This window comes from Pteropus alecto, unplaced genomic scaffold (assembly GCF_000325575.1).
Source record: "Pteropus alecto unplaced genomic scaffold, ASM32557v1 scaffold25, whole genome shotgun sequence".
Taxonomy (NCBI): Eukaryota; Metazoa; Chordata; class Mammalia; order Chiroptera; family Pteropodidae; genus Pteropus; species Pteropus alecto.
The window spans coordinates 7061363-7076128 of record NW_006441955.1 but is presented as its reverse complement, the minus strand read 5'-3'; the positions used below and the strand labels follow the sequence as shown (position 1 = coordinate 7076128).

Genomic DNA, 14766 nt, shown 5'->3' with positions numbered 1-14766 from the left:
CCACGAGGTGGTGGACGCCGAGGTGAGAAGGGGCAACCTGACCATGGCGGGAGAGGCCAGTGGGCTGGAGGGGACACACCCCACTGAGCTTGGAGCTTGGAGGGAGTATGGGGCGGGGGAAGGCACAGAAAAAGAGAACAGAGCACCAAGCTTGTTACGGTTAGAGGTCACCGCACTGGGGTCAAGTGGGGAGAGGGACCTATAAGGGAAGAGCTACCTGGGAGTTAGGGATGCTGGGCAGGGCTGCGCGTCAGGGTCGGGAGGGGGTCTCGTAGGCTTTGGGTTAAGCAAACCAATGGAGCAAACCCGGGTCCGGGATGAGCAGGAGCGTCCAAGGCTAGCGTCGGAGATGGGGTAAGACAGACAGTAGCTGGGAGTGTGTAATGCGGAGGACGCACGTATTGGGGTTCAGAAATGGAGTACTAGTAGATAAGGCTAGGGTCTGAGATTTTGTGGCACCGAGTTTCGGTGAGTGAGTGGGGATGTACTAAGTTCAGAGTCAGAAAAAATGGGATGGGCCAGCCAGAAAAGTGGCCTTTGCTAGGGTCAGAGGAAGTCAGAGGGGTTAGGAATGGGGTTTGAGTTTTAGCCAAGGACCAGAAAGAGAGGAGGTTGGGGAGGGTCTAAAATGAAGAGGGACTGGGCAGGGGCCAAGAATGACAGGAATTGAAATAAAGCAGGAGAGGGGGCTTAGCTGCAGTAAGGTCTGGGTTGGGAGCAGGCGTTAATAAGGTCAGGTATTATTAAAGTCGTGGGGATTGGACAGAGAGATTAGAGGTAAAAGGCCAAGGCAGGACTTGGAGCTGAAGAGGGACTAGGCAATGATGAGGACTAGAATTGGAGGATGAAGCTAGGACCAAATCTGGGTAAGGGGAGTACTGGTCATAGATAAGGTCAAAAATGAGGGAAAACTAGCCTGGGGAAGGACTTGTATGCAGAGGACAGGAGGGAGATAAATGGGAGTGGGGAAGGCCGTTAAGGAGAAAGGGCCATCTAGGTGAATGGCTTTGATGATAAAACTTGACTCTGGGTGGAGAAAATTAGGATTGTTTAGTTTGGGATGTGAGCAAAGAACATGGGAAAAATGGACTTTAACTGCAGTGTAAAAAATGAACCAAAAGCAGCTTGGCAGCTCATGGCAGGAATTTTGGTCCTATTCATTGGTTAGTGTATTTCAAAGGGTCCAGTAGAGCAGGTTGGCCTGATCACAGAAGAACACAGATCTTCAATTAGTGGTTTTGTTCTTAAGCAAAAAGAGGAATTTGGGTATTCTTAAAGAAGCTAAAACTTCTAAAAGAATTCTTTCTAAGTATATGCTTTTTTCACAGTTGCTCAGGCTGAAGTAGCTTGAGAAAGAAGGTTGCATTTCACAAAATTAGGTTTCTTCACAAGATTTCTTTGGTTTCTAGACTTCTATATACTTGATTGATTGTCCTCTGTTACCCAGTAACTCAACTGTTTCAGTGACTAATGTTTTCAAAGTAAAGATTGTTATTTCTAGTTTGGGATTTTTAAAAGTTCCATATAATTAAGTAATTGTACTTAGGTCACTTTAAGAAACGAATTACTCTTTGCAAGCCCCCATCACTCCTCTCCTTGTTCCTTCCACTTTTAACCCAGTTTTGAAATCAAGAAGAAAGCCATTGCTTTTTCTGAAGCTTTTGTATAGCTCTGCAAAGCTCAGTGTATCCTCATTTGGGGAGAAATTTTATTTTTATTTTTTATTTTTTTGGTCAACCCTTTTAATTTCCTGTAGTTGAAAAATCAAATTAAATTATAATGCTTGATGGTACTCTTAACACTAGCTGTATTGCCTGTACATTTAAGTATAAAGAATTGGGATTGGCTTCTTTTCACATGATAGGCTGAGGAGTGTGCTTTCAGGTAAAATCCAGAGAATCTATATCTTTTTAAGGAGTTGTGTCAAGTTTTCACTTCCTCTCGACTTGTCAATTTGGCATTTAATTTTGAGAGAGTTCACAAAGGGCTGGTGACTGAGGCTACTTTACCCAGAAGCATATTTTCACGAATACAGGTAGACACTTTGCTGGCACACAAGAGCCTGATGAGAATGTTTAATCCAATTTTGCCTCTATGGTTTTATAAATCTTGCATGCCATCTGTGCAGCAAGTTGGTCATCCTTGCTGTAGATAGTGGGAAACTGAGGGTTTTTATCTTGGGAAATAGAGAAAAGAGCTCATCATTGTTGAGCACCTACAGCATGTCAGGCACTGTTTTAGGTAATTTATACAGTTTAATTCTCAGTGAGATAGTTAATAACATCACCATTTTATACATATGGTTAGTTAGTGGCAGAGTCTGAATTTAAACCTGATCCATTCACACTTCAAAGACAATGTGTTTTTCACTCTGCTTAACTAGTAATTTTAGGATTGAATCACATTTAGAATAAGAAGGAAAAATAAAGAGACACATTTTGAGGCTACTGTACGAGTCTAGGAATGATGTGGCAAGCACTGAATCAAGGTGTTAGGAATTGAATAATGGGCAGAATAAAAGGAGTATCATAGATTTTGAAAGCAGAAGACTTCAGAAATTAATAATTAGTTCAGCTTGCCTTGTTTTACAGATGCAGTCTTTGCAGGTCCCCAAAGGAGAAGTGGCTTATCCCCATAGAGCCAGTTAATAAAAGAGATGGCACTAGAACTCAGGCCTTCTCACTCCACGTTTATTGCACTTTCTCCCTACAAGCTACCTTCTTTTCAAAGGAAAAAGGGACAGGACACAGTAATGGATTAAAGGGGGTGAAGAGAAGGGAAGTGTAACAAACCAGGTGAAGTTTGTCAGTTCTTGCATGATTTGCCTGTTTTTTTGTTTTTTGTTTTTCCTAAAAAGCGAATACTTTATATTAAAATATATAAAGCTTTATTTGATGCATAGGAAATTTCAGTGTCCTTTTAAAAATATTCGGTAATATACAGATTAGAATCTAATTGTTAAAAAAGAAAAATGATTAAGTTTATTTTATATTTGTAGTTTGGAGACAGGAATGATCCTCTTTTTCAGTAAACATTTAATGCCTTCCATATACCAGGCCTGGGAGTACAGTGGTAAACAGAACATGGAGGTTACATTCTAGTGGATCTTAGTACAAGGCCTCTCATTTTACAAGAAGTGTCTTCCCAAGGTCATGTAGCTAGTTAGGTAAATCAGTTTAGTAATATGGACCCATACTACAATTAGAATTTGGTTTAAAAATTAAAATTTGGAAAGTAAAAGCAGTTCTGGTTCAGTAGAAGCAAAGAGAATGTAGACAAAAAAGACCCAGATAACTAGCAGAACACATAAAACTGCACAGATCCACCTCTTTAATATCCTCCAATTAAGTAAAAGCATTGGTTTGCAGAAAGTTGTGTTTAGTTGTTACTTGTATTGTTGGATGTAGATGTGTATATAATTCTTAGTCTCTGGGTCTGGAAGGAACATCGAGAAGCTATTCAGTTTTGATTTTGAATAACATTTCTTCAGAACCTTTCCACAGTCTAGTCTAATATTAAAGAGAATGAGATCTCACAGCTACTCTAAATAACTTATCCAGATGTTTTAAAACTACCACTGTTTTTCCCCTAAAACACACAATCCTAGTACATTCGAGTGTGGAGTGAATATCAAGTAAATTTTAGTTAATTATTAGTGATTTTAATATATGACCTGTAGTTTGTGATTTACCGTGATTTGGTACATTAAAAATAAGTCCATTTAAAGATTTTACAGTAAAAAAACAATTCCAAAAATCAGTTGAAAGTAGATGAAATAAAAATATGGAGTCCGAAAGGTTAGTTAGGGTAGCCTAATTTTTAAAATAAAAATTTCTTTACAATTTAGTATATATGTATCTCCTTTAGGAAGTAGGCCTGAGTTCATCTAACGGATTCTTACCTTCTAATTAGCTGGCCATATGCTGTTAGAATGAATATAATTTGGCATGATGGAAGTACATTTTATGTGTCAGTGAGTGCGTGGTTCTAGTGAAATCATAGCAGGTAGTGACAACTTTATAGAGCATAATAATGCTATTAGCTTAGAATATGAAACCAATTATATTAGGAAAGTAAATGTAATGTTTTAACAATGAAGAAAGGATTTCAACTCTAATACAACGTAAATGGCAGACCTCAATGTACTACTTATTTTTGTGCTTACTGCTCAAATATAACATTTGAATCTGAGTGTGAAGATGAAAATTTTTCACTTTTAGTAAGAACTATCATATTTAGAAAAATTCAGTTAAATAATATTTTTCATGGTTTTCCAGGATTTTTTTTCTATTTGGAACACCAGAGAGAAATAGAAAGTAAATTAGAGAAGATTAAACCATTTCAAAACACCCCCATACATTTACTACATTAAAGCTCATACCTTTTATTTATTTAAAAAAAACCCCATAGTTCAAATAAGTTTAATATTAGGTTTCCTATCGAATTGGAAGTAGCAGATTAGAAGGGTTTTGTAGTAGTCCAAACATGAGGTGACAAGATGTTAGAGGCAAGCACATTTGACAGTTGGTGAGAAGTGACTGGGATCAAGCAGCTCAGTGGTAAAGGAGGGTGTCAAGAAAAATTTAAAAGCAGACAATGAAAGCAGGCTTGCCAGTGCGGGTAGAGCTTTCTCTGCTTCATGACCCTGAGAGGATGACTATTTTTAATGATGCCACATTCAATAAAAGCTTCCAGTATGCTCTAAGAAAGGTCAGGAATGTGTAATACATTTTAGCAAGGTTTTAGTAAAAAAGAAAAAAAAAAAAAGAGAAGAAGTTAGGTACATAAAGAAGTAAGCTTCAGGTTGGAAAATTCAGATATGAGGGACATTTCATTCTGAGGATATTAGAATGCAGAGGCACTACTAAGAAAATTATACTTCATTTTCAAAAGTAAATGTTTTTTCTCACCTCCTTGTAGGGAGTTTTAGTTTGTATTTTAGTTTGTATTTCTCATTATTATAGGAATTTTTATTATTCAGTATTGAAACATTTTTCAATCACAGTTGATTTATGAAATTTTTTTATTAAGCTCATATTAGTAGTAGGTGACATTTATCGTTAATAATGTCTGTTGTTTTTGGATAGTATTTTATAACTATTTTGTTTTTTATGATATGTTTATGAATTCACTTCTCTAACACAGAAACCTGGCTTCCACCATTGCTGTCTTACATTTTGTGTGTGTGGTGTGAGGGAAGTGAAATCTTGTTTTAGAGATTAACTTTAAGCTAGTTAATGAAACAAATAACTGTAGATTTGGTTTATTTTTATGTGTTCTGAAGAAAAGAGCTAACACAAATCAAAATTTTATTCTAGTAATCTTTCTAGAAATTGAAATGCAAAGGTCTATGGAATCTTTTTCTTGGGCTGACTTGAAGATTTGATGGGTTTTTTTCTTAGAGATAAATAACATGTGCCCACCAAAGCCTTCTCACTTCTAAAGAAAAACTTCATCGTTTTGGCACAGAAGTTGCTTGCTGTGGTCACTTAGCCATTTATTTGTATTGTGAAATTCGGTTGACAGTATTTGATATCCTTTCACTTGAGTTTAAGGTGTTTATATTGGAAATATTTTCTTTAGAATAGATAGCTTCTAATTATTTCTAGTTGTAAGAAAATTAGCTGGGAAGTTGTGATTCAACAGGATTTTTCAAATTTGAGTCACAGTTTAAGCTTTAACGGAACTTGTATTTATTTGCTTTGTCTGCCCTTCCCTTGTACATGCTACCCCCAGCCCTTACCTAATACCTCATGGCATTTTTGTCTTGTTAATTGTTTTTAGAATTATCATTATATATGATTCCAGTGTGGTTCTTATTGGCCTTTAGATTACCTGCCAGCTTTTCAAAACTCAAAGATCTATGACTATTTTAAAAACAGGTGTCTTTAGAGCATAATTTTGTTTTGCTTTTCTTTGCCAAAGGGATGGAATAGAAGTACACACCTGGCCAGTGCAGACTTCCCTTATCACCTCTGTTTCCTGTGACCCATAGCACTGTCGTGATGGTTGGGCTGTTGGTAGGCTCCAGACCCAATCTTATATGTTGTTTTCAAGAAGCATTCCACTCACTTGACTCTTTCTGTCTTTTATATACTTTTATGTACTCTCTCATGTCTATTTGCTCATTTTTGAGAGGATGAGACAGCTATTTTTGGTATTTGTATTAAATGGAAAATAATTTTTTTAATTCTAGATTTATATTAATAATAACAATCATATTCCAGTGATTAAAACAGACATTAAAGTAAAAAGCAACAAAACATCTAATAGCCCATTTATCAAAATAGCCATTCACTTAATAGGTTTTTATTGAGCACTTACTGTGTGCTAGGCACTGAGCTAGGTGTTGGGAGTACAATCACACATAGTACCTTCTCTGTTACAGTTCAAGGCTAGTGGATTTCTTATGCTCTAATAAGTTGTTATGTTGTAATCTAGAAAATAGAGGCCTTAAAGAGTTGTGAGGTAAATGCAGAAGAGCTTAGATCTATCAAAAGCATTTGAATAGTGCCTCAAGAATTTTTTGTGATGTAATTTGATCTAATGTGGTATCCATTGCTATGAAACCAAGTGATTTTCTTTTTTCAAGATATATTTCTTTTGTGCTATGGAATACCCAGAATTGTATTTATTAACTTGTTGGATATTTAGTAGGTTGATGCTTTTCTCAACTGGTATCTCCTTTAAGAATGGTGGTGATTATTTCAATCAAATGTCATATTTTTAATTCTAAAATCATGAATGTTTACATTTTTCCTAGAAAAGAAAAATTGCTCTATGAACTAGTCTATTTTAGGCTAAAAATCTCTTAAGATTGTTGATAATACAAAAAAGCTATTTTAAAGCTAGAGGAATGTTGTTCATTTTAGAAAGACTTATGTTGGTAGAAATTGTAGTGACTCTAAATGGAAACCTGTTTGGGTTTAGTAACATTAGGAATCCTTATTTTATTAGTATTTTGGCTTTCGTGGTCAGTTTTATGTTGGAATGGACTGTATTTGCTAAAATAATACTTTTAAAATGTTAATAACTAATAATTTTCTTTTTGTAAGATTTACTTCTCATGTCTGTTTCATTTGAAATGTTTTAGTGAGTTATGGTAGAAACAGATCATCCTACATTCACTAGTTTTGTTTATTTGTTTGTTTTAGGCAAGGCAACCCTTAGTTGACCTCACAGATTGCAAGGACCTTGTCAGTTTACAATCCCTTATTTTTCACACCTACAGCACCTGGTCTTCCTAGGTGGTCTCCCATCCAAGTACTAACCAGGTCCGACCCTGCTTAGCTTCTGAGATCAGACAGGATCGAGCTTGTTCAGGGTAGCATAGCCGTAGACTACATTCACTAGTTTATATATCACATTTATTTTTGAGAAAATGTCAGGTATCTATTGAGCAATCAGTGCTCTGTTGAAATTATTCCAGGCAAAGGTATGTATATCTATACATATAATATGTATTACATATAATATAATATATAAACTGAAAATTTATGTATACACATAAAAATTGTATCATAATAACAACTGGTTTATGATATGTGTACAGATATACTGACATCTGCAGAGAATAACAAGCAAATCATGTTTGCTTTTCATCACTTTGAGGGTTTTATGGTTGGCATAGAAAATTTAACTGTGGTAAAGGAATTCCAAGCATTTTTTAAGGAGGATCGAAGATCACAATCAACGTAGGGTTTCCTTGGATTCATAGTGGTTATAATATTGGTGAGAAATATCAAGAGTACTTAGCAAGATACACTCTATTGAACAGAAATATTATCTGTAGAACTAAGAGTACTTTCCTGACTTTCCCTCTCCCCATTCCATTAAACAAAACTAAAAGTCATGAATTTGAAGATTAAAATTAAAGATTTATTTCAGAGCTGGAAGGGACCATGGGGACCTTATGGTATTAAATCTTGTCAATTTAGGGATGAGGACCTTGACTGTTAGATCATTAGCAAAGTTAGGAAGGGAATGCAGTCTTTTGCCTCACAAGATGTATTTTGTATACCACACTATCTTTGGCATGAGGAAGTCTTTTACTGTAGATCATCTTTAATATATTCTTCTTCATAATTTACTGCATTTTAATCACCACCATTTCCTGTGTTAGATATTAGTTTGGGTTAGGGGGGCAAAGTTGACATTTGATTCGTTTTTTCCCCTTCAAAGGTATTTATCTTGCTTTTCCATTCAGCATTTTTTAAATGTCAGTGGTTATTAATAAGTTTATAAAAGGTGGTGGGGTTTGAGGAGGGGAAGGTTGAGCAAGTGCTGTCACTTGTGAAAGTGCTGTCTGTCTGTCTACTTAGCATCCTTGTAAATCTGACAAAGATTAGCGAACTCTTGCCTGAGTCTATCCACAGTTGCACAAGGGTATTGAGTACTTAAAAATAAGCTTACCAGTCAATATATCAATTTTTTGAAACAGTATACCACCTAATTTGTCTGTTTCAGGTGTATATCTTTTACTTTCTTAGAACTAACTTTTTGTTCTCTATCGAATACAGTAATTATTATAAATATCGACTGGAAGGTATTATACACTTGTAGTTTTGAAAATATTTTGAATTATAACTTGGAAAGGTGTTAATATGCTAAAAACATAACACTTGTCTCATATATTTTAATGAGCACAGAAATAAAACAGTATTATTAACTCTTAGAGGATACCTTTAAAAAAAATCAGCCTTAAAATATGCCAGGTCCTTTTACGTCTCCTTGCCTATGTACATACTTTTTTCTCCTACCCGCACATCCTCCTTATCCCTCATTCCCCTTCTCTCGCCATATTGGATCATGAGAGTTGGTCCATAGCACTATGTGACATCATCTTGATCCTTTGCACTTGATTCTTTCTCCACAAAGTAGATTTAACACAGGCTTGCGGTTGGCAGAGATAGGTAATGAACATCCTCCTTATTTCAGTCTAGCAAGTCTCACGGGACTCTAAATGCTGACATACCACATGTACTATTAGGTTTGCTAATGGCTTTCTATTAGAGTTTAATACCTTCCATTACACTTCTTCCCATTCATTCTTCCCTCCTCCTAGTTAAAAGTTTTGAATAGAAACCCTTGCTTATGTCTTAGCATTTATCCAACTTTATTGGGATTATTTATTTGTCACTGGATGGACTTTTAAGTCTTCCGAGGACAGAGTCTGCTCTTCTGTATTTCCCATAAAGTCCATGGTAACACTTGACATAGGAGGTGCTAAATTAAATAAAAGAGTGATTTGGAAAATATTTAGTTTGCATTACTGTTTTTGGAACACGTTTCCTACAATCATGTATATCAAAATAGTCTCTTAAAGCTAATTTTGCCTAAAATAACCTGCACCATAGCTTGAAGGTAACAAATGTTTTGGTAATCTTATAGCAAATTTCCCTACTGGTATATACCGTATTTTACAGTTTGTGGGAAGGAACTTTTTAAGAACTGTTGCCAATGTCTTTATAATGGGCACCATTTTGGACAAAATACATTAAGTCTGAACTTTGATATTCAGTACCACGCCCTTTGCTTCACAGGTTTTTTTTCCTGCAGCTCACATAGAACAATATTGTACACAGGAAAGGATATAATAGATGCTAAAAGAAACAAAACTTTATTTAGCCTTTGATAATACTATTTGTTTGCTGGACTGTTTTTAATATAGCTTAGTTACATGGCATAGTTGCGTTATACTACAGTAAGGAGATGATTTGCGGAGTTTGTCATTTTTGGAGAAGGAAGTGAAAATGCTACAGTATAATTAAAAGAGAAAAATTATTTTTAGTGTTTTTTTGTTTTGGATTGTCCTATTTGTTTGTTTCACTTATCATTGTAATAATGATTAATGATGTTACAATTAATTCAAGTGAGTTTATTTTGAAGTAAAGCCATTGAGACACAATTTTTTAACCCTCCCTTCTCACCCCAGTGTTCAGAAAAAGGTGTATAGAGGAGAAGTAAGAGGAGGAAGGAAACAGTATATGGGAGCCATTTGTTCAACACTGAGCAAATATTTATTGAATGCATTTGGCTCTGGTCTGGTGTCTGATTGCTAAGACACAGTCTCTGCCTTTAAGGAGTTCACAGCCTATTGCAGTGGTTCTGAAGAGTGAGTAGAGAATGGCCAGCACCAGATCAGAATCACTTGGGTTGCTTTTTCAGAATAGCTTGTTCCCAGCAGGGCCTCCAGCTATCCCAGAAAATTCTGACAGAGTGAAAGTATTGGTAAAGTACTTTAAATAAAGTGCTAGAAAAGGGGTGTGTGTGCGCTCTGTGGTCAATTGCAAATTCAACGTGGATATAATTTGATTTATATACTAGATGTATTTTTCCCAGGTTTTTATCTTGAGCAATTACCAACCTATGGAAAAGTCGAAAGAATAGTTCAAAGAATACCTGCATACCCTTTAATTTGATTGAACATTTGCAAACATTTTGTCATATTTTATCTCCCCTCTGTCTCTAAAGACACATACACACACACACTTTTTTTTTTAACCCTTTGAAAATAAGTTGCAAATATCATGGAGCTTGACTCCTAAATACTTCAATCTGAATCTCCTAGAGACAAAGACATTTTCCTACAGAACCACAATACCGTTATCTCACCAAAGGAATTTAACAGTGATACATTAATATTCTCTATTATTTAGTCCATATTCAGAGTTTCCACTTATACCAAAAATATCTTTTGTAGACATTAAAAAAAAAAACAAAACAGGATTGAATCAAAGATTTTGCACTGCCTTTGATCATCATGCTTCTTTAATGTAGGTTCTAGAATATTCTTTACATCTTTTTAGTCTTTTGATATATTTTTGTAAACAACCCAGTTTTCTTATTGTGTTTTCAAATAATTATGTAATTGAACCATTTAAATTACACAAGGAAGTTTTATCATCTATTAAGGTAATAAGGAAAACAACAAAAATATTAACTTCTTTCATGACATAATTTGTTCCCTCTTATTAAGACTGTACTTTCAGTCATCTTTAATCGATGATCTTTCATCTGTAGATGAAACTGAAGTATGGAGATATCAAGGCAGTGGTTCCCAACCAGGGGTGATTTTGCCCTCAGGAGACATTTGGCAATATCTAGAGACCTTTTTTGGTTGTCACACCTAGGGGGTCCTACTGGCACCTAGTGGGTAGAGGCTAGGAATGCTGCTAAACATCCTACAATGCACAGAATTGCCCCCTCAACACAAAGTTATCCAGCCTAAAATGTCAGTAGTGCAAAGATTAAGATACCTTGGTCTAAAATCATACAGCTAATAGAGAGCTTTCACTTGAAAAAAAAGTACAGGCAAACTCAAAATGTCATAAGCTCTTGATCATTAGACATATTTAGGCAGAGGCTCTAGGATATTTCTGAGGATGTTAGAAGAGATTTAGGTATCGGATAAAAGTTTAGATACTGGAAGTAGAATAGAGAATTAGATACAGCTCCTCTCATTAAGTAACACAGTCTAATTGGGGCACCAAACCTGTAAATAGATCAAATTTAATGCAACTCAGTATTTGATGTTATGGATATGCCACACTCTCTCTTTAGTGGCAGACCCTCACGCATACTGCCTAAAATCCCTTTCCTTTCTCTTTCATTTCTAAGTATTTATTAGGTGCTTAAAATTCATTCATTCATCAAATATTTATTGAGAACCTTCTCTGTATTAGGGACTATTGGAAATAATGCAACAAACAAAAGTTCTGCCCTGTTGAGCTTGTATTCTAGGATAGGGGAGACAGACAGCAAACAAGATAAACTAATAAAATGTAGAATATCAGATGATAAGTGCTATAGAAAAAAAATAAAGCAGGAAGTGGGATGGGGAGATCATGATGGACTAGGGAGTAGGTATGACAGGGCTGTTTTTCATAGCTTCTCTGAGATGGTCATATTTGAGCAAAAATCTGAAGGAAGCGAGGGAGCAAAGTGCAGGGTTATCTGATGGAAAAGCTCTCTAAGTCAAGGATCAAACTTTTTCTGTAAAGGGCCAGATAGTAAATATTTCAGGCTTTGCAAGCCATATAGTCTCATTGCAGCCACTCAACTCTGCTATTATAGTGCAAAAGCAGCTTTAGATTACTTAAACTAGTAAGTCGGTCTGTGATCCAATAAAACTTTATTTACAAAGAGAAGCCATGGGCTGTACTTGACTGAATCCTGCGTTGTATGGACATCTAATGCAAAGGCCCTGGTAGAAGCAAGGCTGGCATTTTTGAGGAGCTACAGGGTGGCCAGTATGGTTGGGACTTAAGGAAGGGAAAAGTGGGAGATGAGATGAGAGGTGAAGAAGAGGGTGGTTCCTCACTAGGGCCTTGTAGACAACTGTAATGATGCCTTTTTGTCTGAAAGAGGATGGCAGACGTTGAGGGCTCTGAACAGGGAGGTAGCATGATCTGGTTGAAAAGTCTGGAGTTCGTTTTGCCATGTGTTAATTTAAGACACCTATTAAATATCTTAGCGGAGGTATCGAAGAGGGAGTTGGATAGATGGGTGGAGTCTAGGGAAGAGATAAGGGCTAAAATGTGAGGGCCTTCAGCTTAGAGATGGTATTTAAAATCATTAAATACCATCTCTCATCAAGGCCAATAGCACTCCAAATGGGGCAAAAATTGGTTCTTGGGGTGAAAAAAGGTTTTAGGTATTAACAGTGGTTTGCTCCAAAACTCAACCCTACCCAACACAGGCTTATTCCTTATTATTTCAATTAATGGAGATGGGATGATTGAGAGGAAAAAAAAAAATGTTTAAAAGGCTCCTTGAAGGAGTAATAATGAAAACAAGGTTGAGAAACACTTCATTAGATTCAACTCAGTGAGACTGCAAGGGAGTTGTATGTAAAGAAGAGGTCTGAGGACTAGGCTCCAAGTAATAAGGGGGAACCAGCAAAGAAGATTGAAGAGTGGCTGGTGAAGGCAAGAGGACCAGGCAAGGGCTCGGTCCTGGAAACCAGGTGAAGGACATGTTGCAAGCAGGAGGGAGTGGTCAGCTGTGATGTTACTGATGGGCTAGGTAAGAAGGGGACTGAGAGAAAAACTTAGCCATGTATTTGAAGTTATGGTGAAGAAGTTAGATGCTACTTAGGTCTTAGCTTAAATGTCATTTCATTTATAGGTTACCTTTGACCGTGATTGGGCTGGGTCCCCTTCTTATTTTTAAAAAATCGTGTTCAGCACATAACATAAATTTTACTGCCTTAACCATTATTGAGTGTACAGTTCAGTAGTGTTAAGTATATTTACATTGTTGTGAAACAGATTTCTGTCTTTCAAAACTGAAACTCTGTACCCATTAAACAACTTATTTCCCCCTTCCCCCAGCCCCTGCTAACCACCATTCATTCTACTTTCTTTCCGTGAATTTAACTACTTTAGATACCTGAAGTAAGTGGAATCATACAGTATTTGTTATTTTGTGATTGGCTTATTTCACTTAGCATAAGGACCTCAAGTTTCATCCATGTTGTAGCAAGTGACAAGATTTCTTTCCTTTTTAAGGTTGAATAATATTCCATGGGTTCCCCTTCCTACGTACTTTTATAACACTTATTATAACGTACTCCTTACAAGAAATTGTAATCTCTTATTTGTCTTCTGTGAATAGTATCTCTCCAAGCTTCAGTGGCAGAATGTGTTTGTCTTTTTCATTAATGTATTTCCAACTGCTGAAAAATACTGAATGAAAATTCTCTATAAAAATAAAAGACAGAATACCTTACTTTGCCAGGAGGAATCTTGAAAATTTTGTTGAAGAGATATAATTTGAACTGGTTTTGTGTCTGTTTGGGGTGCTATAACAAAATACCATAGACTGGGTGGCTTATAAACAACACAGTTTTATTTCTCACAGTTCTAGAGGCTGGGAAATACAAGGTCAGGGCCCAGCAGATTCAACCTCTAGTGGGGACTCACTTCCTGGTTCATAGACGATGGTCTTCTCACTATAATTTTATGTGGTGGTAGGGGCAAAGGAGCTCTTTGTGATCTTTTTTATAAAAGCAGAGCTCTCATGACTTAATCACATCCCAAAGGCCCCATCTCCAAATACCATCACATTGGGGATTAGGTTTCAACATAAGAACTTTGGAGGAACACAAACATTCAGTCAATAGCAAAGAACAAGTATTAATTTATTAGACTGAGAAAGGGCATTCTAAGCATTCTAAGCAGAGAAACAGCATAGAGCTATGTCTAGCTTCATGACAAGGCCTTGTATACTCAGGAGTGCCTGAGAAGTTCATTGAGGTTGTTTGTAGGTTGTGGTCAGATCGGTGAAGAGCTGTGCATGCCTGTGCAAGAAACTTACTTTTATTTTCTAGGCACTTATAGACAGCTGGGAGCTAATGAAGTTTTCTGAGCAAGTGAGTAACGAGATCAGATTCCTTTTTTTGGTTTGGTTCAGTTTTTGTGTTTTAAAGAAAGATTACTCTGGTGGCATTTTGGAAGGGGCACAGGAGTGAAGATAGAATGATGGCAGGGACAGTACTTAAAAGAGTATAGCAGCAATATAACCAACATATAGCTGGGACTTCAGCTAAGGCAGTGGAGAGACTTTTCAGGAAAAACTCTGGTATTGTGACCAACTGGTTGGGAAAATGACACAAAGTTTCAGAGATTAGGACTATTAGAGAAGAAACAAATTCGAAGCAGAACATGGTTCTCAGTGGATAGCGTAAATTTAAAGTGCTGTTGGGACTCCGAGGTTGAACAGTTTGACAAAAGATAGAAACACTCATCTGAAGCTTGAAGAGAG

At 36.4% G+C, this 14766-nt stretch overlaps 1 protein-coding gene and 1 pseudogene across 1 annotated transcript in view; one reads left to right on the top strand and one right to left on the bottom strand.

The window, feature by feature from the left end:
- Position 1: 1 nt before the first annotated feature.
- Positions 2-14766, top strand: part of USP24 (ubiquitin specific peptidase 24) — a gene marked incomplete at its 5' end in the record, with an annotated part of 122963 nt that continues 108198 nt past the window's right edge. Inside the window, one exon of the mRNA XM_025051992.1 lies at positions 2-22. Within this exon, the coding sequence (XP_024907760.1) occupies positions 2-22 (21 nt within the window). The remainder of the gene's footprint in view (positions 23-14766) is intronic.
- LOC112485858 lies at positions 7223-7341 on the bottom strand (annotated as a pseudogene).